We start from the raw sequence: 13,059 nt of genomic DNA on the forward strand, positions 1-13,059 counted from the left end.
TACAACAGAACCTTGAGGCTCTGTTCATTTTTCTGCACATTTTATTCTTTCTGTTGTTTTTTGTTTTGGGGTTTTTTTTTTGCAGTATGTGGGCTTCTCACTGTTGTGGCCTCTCCCGTGGCGGAGCATAGGCTCCAGACGCACAGGCTCAGAGGCCATGGCTCACGGGCCCAGCCGCTCCAGGACATGTGGAATCCTCCCGGACCGGGGCATGAACCCGTATCCCCTGCATTGGCAGGTGGACTCTCAACCACCACGCCACCGGGGAAGCCCCTTTTTGTTTAAACTGGACAAGTTCTCTTGATCTATCTTCAAGTTCACTGATTCTTTCTTCTGCCATCTTGAATCTTTGTTGAGCCCTTCTAGTTTTTTTATTTCAGTTATTGTACTAACACCAAAATTTTTATTTTTTAATAATTTCTCTATCTTTATTGAGATTCACTGTTGATTGTTGTCTTAATTTCCTTTGAGTCTTTGCACATGGTTTTATTTGTTTGAACATACTATATCTGCTTTGAAAACTTTGATAAATCTAACATTTCTAGTCACTTAGAGACAGTTTCTATTGACTGCTTTTTTTTCTTAAATATGGGTCACACTTTCCTTTTTCTTGCATGTCTCATAATTTTTGTTAAAAATTGGTCATTTAGGAACTTCCCTGCTGGTCCAGTGGTTAAGACTTCACCTTCCAATGCAGGTGGTGTGGGTTTGATCCCTGGTCAGGGAGCCGGGATCCCATATGCCTCACGGCCAAAAAACCAAAACATAAAACAGAAGCAATATTGTAACAAATTCAATAAAGACTTTAAAAATGGTCCACATCAAAAAAAAATTGGTCATTTTAGTGACTCTGGATTTATTTTGTCTCCTAAAGTTGTTTTTTTTGTTTTGTGTTGGTTTTGGTTTTTTTTGCGGTACGCGGGCCTCTCACTGTTGTCGCCTCTCCCGTTGCAGAGCACAGGCTCCGGACACGCAGGCTCAGCGGCCATGGCTCACAGGCGTAGCTGCCCCACGGCATGTGGGATCTTCCCAGACCGGGGCACAAACCCGTGTCGTCTAGCATCGGCAGGCAGACTCCCAACCACTGTGCCACCAGGGAAGCCCTAAAGTTGTTTTTGTAGCGGTTTATATGTTTATTGGTTTGCCTGAACTATATTTGTGAAATCTGTCTATCTCCTTTGTGGTGTGTGACCACATCTTCATAGATGGCTTTACTCAAGAATATATTTTTGTTTTTATTTTTTAGCCTTGTTTCTATGGTTTCACTGTGTCTGCATAGCTCAGTGGGTCAGCCAATAATTGGACAGAGACTGTGCTCCAACACCTCAAAGCAGTTAAGCTTCATCCTCTGTTGATGCATTTGTATGTAGACAGGGGAGCACATTCATGGTTTAGTCTGTCTTGGGGTTTGCTTTCTGATGGGCCTTTTGAGTCTTCTATGCTTATGCACAAGACCTTAGTGTCAGCCAGGAGTCTCTAAATAGCTTGAGGATTCTTGGTCTCTGCTACATACGTGCAAAGCATTAGCAGGGAATGTGCTTACCCCAGTTACAACCTCAACCTCTGGCCGGTAGAAATGAACGCTTGGCCCTCCCCAGCTGTCCTGCCTCTGGGAAACCACTTTCACTGACAAGGACCCTGAGTGTGGGCCTCATCCACTGCTCCAGATAGAGTGAGCCCCCTTTGACGGTGAGAGCAAAGTTGCTGGTTCTCATGGTCCTTCCTCCCTGACAGTACTCCACATCGAAGGGATAGACAGGATCAGCCACAGACTAGAGTGCCATAGATTTCCACCAAGTCCAGCATTTGCTAAAGCATAAACACTTCTCAGATTGTTGAATGCCTATGGTCAATTTCCAGAGTGCTGAAATGATTGTTTGGGGGCAATTTTGTCCATCTTTATAGTTGTTTTTAGGGAAGAGCGTTTGACAGTCTCCTCACTCAACCGTAGTCAGAAGTCCTGCCTGAAATCATTATCCTTCCCAACACTTTTGGATGTAATTCTTTGAATCAAATTCCCTCTGGTTTAAGTACCTAAAGTGCTTTCTGTTTTCCTGATCAGACACAACTCAAACATCATATAGTCTTTAGGAACTTATTGTCAATCAAGGAATGAGTGATAATTTGAATAGGAAATAATTCTCAAAGGTTTGGCCCCATTCACCTGCCCCAGTCTTTGGTTTCCTCACTTGTAAAGAGAAGTTCATAATACTTAGCTAATTAAGTTGTTCTAGGAAGTAAGTGAGATGACATATAGGAAACACCCGGGACACAGTACAAACCTTAAATACATATTTAATTCTATATTCCCTCCAGTTTAAGACCCCATTTCTTTTATTGTTCCCGGCAAACGGCAGCCTGAATATTCACTCACAAACCATATTCTTGTGAATATCTACACATGAGCAAACTAGAAAGAAGCCAAGTTAATTAAACTGCTTAGTGATTCATCGTCTGGCTTTCAGATGCCTTATTTCCTTTCAGTTGCCCACAACAAAACTTTTTGAAGACCCATAGTTGAGTCTTATTTTTATGACTGAATTGATTAAAACATTTAGATTCTTTCTCGGACTGTAATCTGGATCCTATTGCTGTGAATAAGCAGGACATTCAATACTGCAGACACAGCAGACTTTGAATAGCTCCATGCATAAATTATGATGTTTGCTTGTTAGCAATACTGTCTGTGACGTCAGTAGCAGAGTCAGCTAACAGATGGTGGGAGATGCCACCGTTTTGAACAGTAGTATGGATGTAAATAGATTCCTGTTGCTGGTTTTAAAAAACTGGATATTTTACATTTAGAGTGAATCCAGTATTCTGCTCTTTGGCTTAGAGAGTGGAAAGCGTCTTCCCATCAAGGTAAGCAAAAAGGTCCATGTTTTCCCCCTTGTTGGTTCTCCATGGGTGGCTACGCTCTCATGATTGTCAATCAAAGATGGATCATAGGGTTTTTACAACTCATGCTCTTGGCATAAGATGATGCTGGCTGATCTCTAGGCATACTCAGAAGCAGGAATATCCATGTTTTCCTTTTTCTTATGTGTTAAACTCTTTCTTATCTGGAATAACTTATTTTATGTTTTTTGTTTTTCTGTTTGTTTGGTGGTTGTTGTTGTTGCTGTTGTTTTGGCCACGTTGGGTCTTTGTTGCTGGCTGCGCGCGGGCTCTTCTCTAGTTGCAGTGCGCGGGGGCTACTCCTTGTTGCGGTGCTCGGGCTTCTCACTGAGGTGGCTTCTCTTTTTGCAGAGCACGGGCTCTAGGCACACGAGCTTCAGTAGTTGCAGTAGGCAGGCTCAGTAGTTGCAGCACACAGGCCCTAGAGAGTGAGGGCTTCAGTAGTTGCAGCGTGTGGGCTCAGTAGTTGTGGCACTCAGGCTTAGTGGATCTGTGGCATGTGGGATCTTCCTGGACCAGGGCTCAAACCCATGCTCTCTGCATTGTCAGGTGGATTCTTAACCACTGCACCACCAGGGAAGTCCCAGGAATAATTTATTTTATAATACGTTTTGGTGTGTTAAAATCTTTCATGAACAGAGTTCACACTAGAAACATTGTGTGGGTATCCATTTAAAAATGAGAAAGGAGATTTTTATAAAATAAAAAAAATACTAAATAAAAACAACCTAACTGAGACAGTGGGCCAGGATTCTGTAGCTCCTCCCTGCTACTCTATAAGCACTACAGGTGGTGTTGACCACCTGTAGCTATGTAGAGGGAGGGGACTTCAGGACTTGGTCTTACTTGCTCCATCCCTTGGCTACCCTTGCTGTCTCCCTCCAAGAGCAGACACCACCCACCACGCCATCATGGGGGCAAAATGGTGCCAGCAGTTCCAGGTGCATAGTCTGGCTCTCAACGGGTTTTGGGGGTCAGCTTTAATTGGACAGGCTGAGATCATTTGCCCTCCCTGAATCAATACATGTAGCCAGGGGAAGAGACTTAGCCCGGCTTCCCCAGAAGCAGAGACTGAGATAGTGGTTTGGGGGCACAGGATGTACTGAAGGAGTGCCCTTCAGGAAAAGCCTGAAGGGAGGACAGGGGAGGGGAAGGAGCAAGGACCTGGTCTCAGGATCAAGTCTAACCTGGTCTGACCCACAGGATATGACCGTGGAGCACAAACTGCATCCTAGATTTGCCTCCCCTAAAGGCAAGGGGGCCTGACCATTTACACTCCATATCATTCAGTCATTGGCTACAGTCTGCTCTGCCCAGGGGGAAGGAATTACTCCCCAGGGAAAGCAGCTCTGTCAGCTCAGAGCAGTTCCCGGGAGAGGGGATTTGGCGGCTCATACTCACAGCACCAGCTGCACTGCTGGTGACAGTGTCCGAGTGGGCACCACTACCTTAAGTTTAGAGGGACTCTTCCTGTATCCCTGCACACCCCACCCCTGTGGGAGCATGTCTGCTTGGCTGACACAAATTTCTCAAAACACTTGTGGGTTTTCTTTGTGTGTGTGTGACTCTCCTTGGGATTAACTCCATTAGATGAAACACACTACAACTCTTTGAGATAAACCCTTCACTACCTTGAGCTCCTGCATGGAGGCTGAGGAACACTGCTCTTAATCTCCCCTTATTGTTGGATTGAGAGGATCACCCAAATCTCTTTATTTATTTATTTTTTTTATTTTTATTTTTTTTTGCGGTACGCGGGCTTCTCACTGTTGTGGCCTCTTCTGTTGCGGAGCACAGGCTCCGGACGCACAGGCTCAGCGGCCATGGCTTACGGGCCCAGCCGCTCTGCGGCATGTGGGATCTTCCCGGACCGGGGCACGAACCTGCATCCCCTGCGTTGGCAGGCAGACTCTCAACCACTGCGCCACCAGGGAAGCCCCTCAAAGCTCTTTAAAGGGACGTTTGTATGACTGAACAAAACTCGGACCCTTTGATTTTCTTGAGGTATTACAGAAGGTTGTGTTTACACAGATATAGATAACCAATATGGGGGGGGGCGGTAAGTAGCCGTCTCCACCACACAATGGTTTTAAAGGCAATTCCCTCTTAATCTTTGCCTTAGCTTCTTGGTTATTTTCAAGCACTTATTTTTCCATATGAACTTTTCTGTCATTACTGTTGTTCCATATGACTATTTTTAGCTAGCTCTAAACTCATTGTGATAGAATGGCAGTAATGTCCATACATATTAATGTTGGGAGGATTCTTATTTCTATGATACTAAGTCTTCCTATCCAGACGTGTTATATCTCTCAATTGATTCAGTTTTTATGTCCTCTAGAAGATTCTATTTAAGTTAAATCATGCCTTTCATGTTAAATTTACTTCACGTTGGATATTGTTACTACTACAATGAGATGTTCTTCCATTTCCAATTTTTGTTAATACAGAAAATATATGCAACCATTTAACCAAATTTTCTTTTTAAAGATTTTCTTTCCTAAAACATCATGGATGATTCTGCCTATTTTTAAATTGAATTTTAACTTAATTTTATTTTTTTGGTGTAATTGCATTCAATAGAACTTTGGGAACTGTTGAATTATAGTGATAGATGGCATAAGTAGTTTGAAACTGATTTTGATGAAATTGGCTCTGCATTTATACTCTTTAGTCTAAAGCTTTCTCTTGGTAAATAATCTTTATCATATTTAAACATTTTACTTGGAAACCTTTTTAAAGATTAGGAATAGCCTTTTTACTATTTATTGATTTAATATTATATTTAATTTATTGATTAAATATATTGTGATCATTTATTTTTTAAAAGTTAGAGTTAATTTTCTTAAAGAGTTTTGGATTTACAGAAAAATTAAGAAAGTAGTATGAGCTCCCTGAACCCAATTTCCCCTATGATCAACATCTTATATTAAAGGTATATTTGTTTTAATTAATGAACTAATATTGATACACAATTATTAAATTTTTATTATTTATTTATTTATTTATTTATGGCTGCGTTGGGTCTTCGTTGCTGCACATGTGCTTTCTCTAGTTGTGGTGAGTGGGGGTTACTCTTCATTGCCATGTGCGGGCTTCTCATTGCGGTGGCTTCTCTTGTTGCAGAGCACGGGCTCTAGGTCCACGGGCTTCAGTAGTTGTGGCACACGGGCTCCGTAGTTGTGGCTTGCAGGCTCTAGAGGTTTAGTTGCTCCACAGCATGTGGGATCTTCCTGGACCAGGGCTCAAACCCGTGTCCCCTCCATTGGCAGGCGGATGCTTAACCACTGCACCACCAGGGAAGTCCCCACAATTATTATATAAAGTCAATTCTTTATTCAGATTTCCTTAGTTTTTACCTAGCATCCTTTTTCTTTTGCAAGTTTCCATTCAGGATGCCACATTAAATTTAGTTGTCATGTATCCTTAGATTCCTCCTGGCCATGACAGTTACAAAGGTTTTCCCTGTTTTTGATCACCTTGATCAAAACAGTTTTGAGGAATACTATTTAGATTCATCACTGTTGGTGTTGACCTTGATTGCCTGGCTGACGTAGCATTGTCAGGTTTCTCTACTGTGAAGTTACTCTCCCCCATACCCGTTCCTTACACTTCTCTTTGGAAGGAAGTTGTTATGCACAGCCCACACTTAAGGACTGGGGAGTTATTCTCCCCCTCCTTGAGGGTGGAGTTGCTATAGAAATTATTTGGAATTCTACTGCATGGGAGATTTGTCATGTCTATGAAGTAACCCTCTTCATCTCCAGTAATATTTCTTGTCTTCGGTCTACTCTGTAAGACATTAGTTATAGCAAAACAGCTTTCTTTTAGGTAACATTTCCATGGTACGCTTCTTTATTTTATTTTCAATCTCTCTCTATGCCCTTAACTATGTCTCCTGTAAGCAGGATTACTGTATTATAATTAGAATGAATTTGTTTTATCTAGACTGACAATTTTAGTCTTTTACTTGATGAATCCAATCTGTTTACATTTTATGTAATTAGATGTATTTGTGTGTGTGTGTATATATATATATATATATACACACAATATACACACAAATATATATATATACTGTCTTACTGGGATGACTTTTCTATTCGGTATCTGTTTTATGCCATTTTTCTCCTTTTCTTGACTTTAAAAATCAATCAAAATTGTAATTTTTCTGTTATTTCCATGTAATAACTTTTTAATTACACTTTCCTTCACTTTTTTAGTGGTTAAGCTAGAGATTATAATATGTGTCCTTACATTATTATAGTTTAACACAGATGATTATTTTTACTAATTTCTTAATGATGCTGCAACCCTAGAACACTCTGACAACATTTACCCCATCCTGCTCTCTGTTATGATTGTCATGCATTTTATTTCTTTTTTTGTTTTTGGCCATGTCTCATGGCTTGAGGGATCTGAGTTCCCCGGCCAGTGATTGAACCCAGGCCCTCGGCAGTGAGAGCACCGAGTCCTAACCACTGGGCCACCAGGGAATTCCCTGTCATGCATTTTATTTTTTTAACACTTTTATTAGAGTATAATTACTTTACAATGGTTTTCCCTGTTTTTTTTGTTTTTTTTTTTTGCGATACGCGGGCCTCTCACTGCTGTGGCCTCTCCCGTTGTGGAGCACAGGCTCCGGACGCACAGGCTCAGCAGCCATGGCTCACGGGCCTATGGTGTGTTAGTTTCTCCTTTATAACAAAGTGAATCAGCTATACATATACATATGTCCCCATATCTCCTCCTTCTTGCGTCTCCCTCCCTCCCACTCTCCCTATTCCACCCCTCTAGGTGAACACAAAGCACTGAGTTTATCTCCCTGTGCTATGCAGCTGCTTCCCACTAGCTATCTATTTTACATTTGGTAGTGTATATAGGTCCATGCCACTCTCTCACTTCGTCCCAGCTTCCCCCTCCCTGTGTCGTCAAGTCCATTCTCTACGTCTGCGTCTTTATTCCTGTCCTGCCCCTAGGTTCTTCAGAACCATTTTTTTTTTAGATTCCATGTATATGTGTTAGCATACGGTATTTGTTTTCTCTTTCTGACTTACTTCACTCTGCATGACAGTCTCTAGGTCCATCCACCTCATGTCATGCATTTTAGATCTACATATATTTTAAACTCTACAAAATATACCATTATATACTATTATTTTTTTGTATAAGCAATATCGTATGTTACCCTTCTGCTGTTCTTTTTCTTCTGCATTTGTTTCCCTCTTTGGATCATCTTCCTCCTGCCTGATAAACTCCTTTTTTTTCTTTCAGTGCAGTTCCTGCTGGCAACAAATCCCCTTGGTTTTCGTTTGTCTGAAGATGCCTTTGTTTCCTTATTTTTTTCATAAAAAGAAAGCACAGTTTACATACAGTAAAATTTACCCTCTTTTAGTGTACAATTCTGCAACTTTTGACAAATGTACACATTTACATAATCACAACAATCAAGATTTAGGACTGTTCTATCACCCCAGCACATTCATTTTTTTAAAAGCATATTTCACTGGGTATACAATTCTAGGTTAGCAATGATTTTCTTTTATCGCTTTAGAGATGCCATTCCATTATCTTCTGTATTCCTTTGTTTCTATAGAGAAGTCACCTGTTAAATTTAAGATTGTTCCTTTAGAGATAGAGTGACTTTTTCTCTGGATGCTCACAAATTTTTTCTCTTTGTGTTTAATTTTCAGCAGTTGGACTATGTAATGTTTCTCAGTGTGAGGTTTTTTTATTATAAAAGTTTTCTTTTTACTTGTTTCCCCCAGCACTGGGCTTCTGAATTGTCCAGGCCCTGTTCCTCAGCCTGTGCCCAGAATAACAAATTCCCTTAAGAAAATAGTCATCTACACTAACCAATCTCTGAAAGATTCTCTCATTCCTGGAATTTTAATCTGTCTCATAATCCTTGCTGCCACAGCTCTCTGATGTATTTGGAATATAATTTTTATAATTTATCTGACTTTTCTTAATGTTATAGCAGGCACTTTGACCTGTTGTAATCTATTATGTCTTAACTATAAGGGCAAGTCTGAGCCTTCCTCTTTTCATCTCAGCCATGTCATACTTCTGTCCACAGATGGAGTCTTTCCTCTTGGATGACATTGGCTCCATGATACAGAACAAGGCCATTGAGAGAATCATCTCACCAATGACTGTTCAGCTTTGCCATCTGATCATCTCAATGGAGAGGAAAGACATGGACAATGAAGTATTTGCCTCTTTGGAGAAGATGGCAGAGGAATTGGCTCAAGCTAGTGAAGAGTTTGTGCAAATTGCCCAAAGGTAATAAATTTAAACAACTCGAGCGCTTTACTCTGACAAGTTTGCAGAAGAAGAGTATAAATAGAGCCTTATTATAGTCTCCTTAGATACTTTTGGAAAGAAGTCAGGTGTGACAAGTAAATTGATAAAACATAAAGCAAAGCTACTTAATATGTTGTTATTTATTAGTCTGGATGTAATTTCAAAAGGCAAACATTTCAGGGGCTTCCCTGGTGGCGCAGTGGTTGGGGGTCCGCCTGCTGATGCATGGGACACGGGTTCGTGTCCCGGTCCGGGAGGATCCCACATGCCGCAGAGCGGCTGGGCCCGTGAGCCATGGCCGCTGAGCCTGGGCGTCCGGAGTCTGTGCTCCGCAGCGGGAGGGACCACAACAGTGAGAAGCCCGCGTACCGCAAAAAAAAAAAAAAGATAGAAGGCAAACATTTCAGAATTAGCTGACTGAGTTTTCCACTAAGAATACATGTTTTCATCCAACATGTATTTATCTACCACCTCCTAAAGTGTCAGGCACTATTCTAAGTGCTGAAATGTAGCACGAATAAGATATTCACAGTCCTTGCTCTCAGGAGCAGTGGATCAAACAGAAAGGAAACATACAACAATATCAACAAGGAAAAGCCAAATACATAAATAGAAAAGTAAGGAAAGTACAGCTATTTCAGTGAAAAAGAAATAAAAATGAATTTTAAAATCTGGAATATATATTCAATCTTACTAATCCTCAATCATTCTTTTACCAAACATTTAGCAAACAAAGAAATGAAAATTAAAATGGTAAGATACTATTTTTCTGGACCAGCATATCAGCAACTATTAAAGAATAATGATAATGCTGTGTTGGCAGACATGAGTCATCTCATATACTCATGATAGAAATGGAAATTGGTGTTTTAGAGGGTAATTTGATAAAATAGATCCAAGACTTTAGAAATATGTACCTGTTGACTCATTAATTCCAATCTTACTAATTTATCCAAAGGACATACTCACAAATATGAGCTAAGATGTATTTACAAGGACATTTGTTGTGTCATTATTTAAAATTGTGAAAAAGTAGAAACAAGCTAAATGACCTAGTTTAGTAAACCATGATATAACCTTATGGTGAAACAATAAAACAAAATAGATGCTTAAAATGTCAATTAACATTTACTAATTAGGGGAAATACTTGTAGTATTGCTTTACATGGGGAACTGGGCTATCAAACAAAAATTTTAAGCTAATATAGAGCTAGAATTAATATGAACAGAGAATGCACCTATCATAATAATAACTGTTCCAGGCAAGGGTCATCAGTGGATGCTAAAATTAGTGGGCAAAAGTTTAATGAGGAGCAGGATATTTGTATTGTCTCTAGTTATCTTCCGGCAGAGTATCTATTATTTACAAAGGGGAAATAGTAGTTTTACAGAGGAGAAGCCTGGCAGATATCACTTTACCCAAGTGATCAAGGTTAACATTACTGTTATTGGGACAAAAGCAACACCACATGCCCACTGATGTGGGCCATTGAGAAGGACACAGCACCACTTCTGTGGAATCAATTGCCAAGATGTAGAACCTGAATCTATTAGTAAAATATCAGGGAGTTCCCTGGTGGTCTAGCGGTTAGAATTCAGAACTTTCACTGCTGTGACCCGAGTTCAGTCCCTGGTCGGGTGATCATGCACATGGCCAAATATATATATATATATCAGAAAAACTCAAATTCAGAGACCTTCTACAAATAAATGGCTTGTATTTTCCATAAAGTGTCAGGGGTCAAGACAAAGTCTCAGGAACTGCTCCAGATTAAAGGAGACTGAGGGGATGTGTATTAGTTTTTTTTTTTTTGCTGCTGTAACAAGTTATCACAAACTTAGGGACCTAACACAACACAAATTTAGTACCTCGGAGTTTTGAAGTTGGTGGGCTTGGCTGGTTCCTCCGTTTTGGGTCTCACAGGCCAAAATCAGGTGTCCATGGGCCGGGCTCTTCTGTAGAGGCTCTGGGAAGAATTCGTTTCCAGGCTCATTCAGGCTGTCCCTTGTGGTCATGGGACTGAGGAACCCAGTCTCTTGCTGGCTCTCAGCCAGAGGCTCATCTTTCCTCTTCAAGGCTGCCTGCATTCCTGTGGCCCCTCCAGCAATGGCGGGCCAAGTTTGCCCACACTTCAGACCTCTCTGACTTCCCCTTCTGCCTTATTCTTCTGCTTTTAAGGGCTCATGTGATTACTTTGACCCACCTGGATAGTCCAGGATAAGTTCCCTATTTTAAGGTCACCTTAATTGCATCTGCAAAGTCCCTTCCCACAGTACCTGACTAACACTTGATTGACTTACCAGGGGATGGGAACGTTGGGGTGGGGGCATCTTTAGAACTGCCCACCACAGGACTCGACAATTAAATTTCATACATGTCCTCAGATTGGGAGCAATTAGCAAACTTAGAATATGAATTTTGGATTACATAATGGCATTGTACCAATGTTTAATTTTCTGATTAATTTCTGATAATTGTGTTGTGGTTATGAAAGTGAATGTGCTTGTTCTTAGGGAATCCACACTAAATCATTTCAGGGTAAAGAAGCATCATATCTGGAACTTTCTATACACACACACACATACATACACAAAAAGAGAGAATGATAAAGAAAATGTGGCAAAATGAGAACAGTTGGTGAATCTTACTGAAGGATATATTGGAGTTTGTTGTATTATTTTCGCAAAAATTTTTGGAAGTTAGAAATTATGAAGAGCTACAAAAACATTGTTAAAAAGATACTCATGGGGGCTTCCCTGGTGGCATAGTGGTTAAGAATCTGCCTGCTAATGCAGGGGACATGGGTTCGAGCCCTGGCCCAGGAAGATCCCACATGCTGCGGAGCAACTAAGCCCGTGCGCCACAACTACTGAGCCTGTGCTCTAGAGCCCGCGAGCCACAACTACTGAGCCTGTGTGCTGCAACTACTGAAGCCTGTGCGCCTAGAGTCCATGCTCTGCAACAAGAGAAGCCACTGCAATGAGAAGCCTGCACACTGTAACAAAGAGTAGCCCCCACTCACCACAACCAGGGAAAAAGCCCATGCACAGCAATGAGGACCCAACGTAGCCAAAAATTAAAAAAAAAAACAAAAACACCTCATGCTCAAAAGTTAAGTGAATTAGAAGCAGAGAGGATTCAAAACTGTACATGAGTCCTCAAAAAACCAAAAATGGAATTACCATATGATACAGCAATTCTACTCCTGGTTCTATATTAAAAAGAATTGAAAGCAGGAACTCTAACAGATATTTGTATACCCATGTTCACAGCAGTATTATTTTCAATAGTCAAAAGGTGGACACAACTCAAGTGTCACTAGACAGATGAATGCATAAACAAAATGTGGTGTACACATACAGGGGAGTATTAGCCTTAAAAAGGAAGGAAATTCTGACACATGCTACATCATGGATGAGCCTTGAGGACTTAGTGTTAAGTGAAATAAACCAGGCACTAAAAGACAAATACTGTGTGATTCCACTTATGTGAGGTTCCTACAGTAGTGCAATTCATAGAGACAGAAAGTAGAATGGTGGTTGCCAGGGGTGGTGAGGGGCGGGCTCAGGAAGGGGGAAGATGGGAAGTTATCATTTAATGGCTATGGAATTTCAATTTGAGGGACTTCCCTGGTGGTGCAGTGGATAAGAATCTGCCTGCCAATGCAGGGGACACGGGTTTGAGCCCTGATCCGGGAAGATCCCACATGCCACAGAGCAACTAAGCCTGTGCGCCACAAATACTGAGGCTGCACTCTAGAGCCCGCGAGCCACAACTACTGAGCCCATGTGCTGCAACTACTGAAGCCCACATGCCTAGACCTCGTGCTCCGCAACAAGAGAAGCCACCACAAT

The 13,059-nt window shown here is 41.2% G+C and overlaps 1 protein-coding gene across 1 annotated transcript in view; it reads left to right on the forward strand.

Moving 5' to 3' along the window:
• Positions 1-9,010: 9,010 nt before the first annotated feature.
• Positions 9,011-13,059, forward strand: part of LOC307063981 (uncharacterized protein) — a gene marked incomplete at both ends in the record, with an annotated part of 32,986 nt that continues 28,937 nt past the window's right edge. Inside the window, one exon of the mRNA XM_079720394.1 lies at positions 9,011-9,183. Within this exon, the coding sequence (XP_079576520.1) occupies positions 9,011-9,183 (173 nt within the window). The remainder of the gene's footprint in view (positions 9,184-13,059) is intronic.

Source organism: Hyperoodon ampullatus (genome assembly GCF_949752795.1).
Source record: "Hyperoodon ampullatus genome assembly, chromosome: 15".
In the NCBI taxonomy this organism is placed as follows: Eukaryota; Metazoa; Chordata; class Mammalia; order Artiodactyla; family Ziphiidae; genus Hyperoodon; species Hyperoodon ampullatus.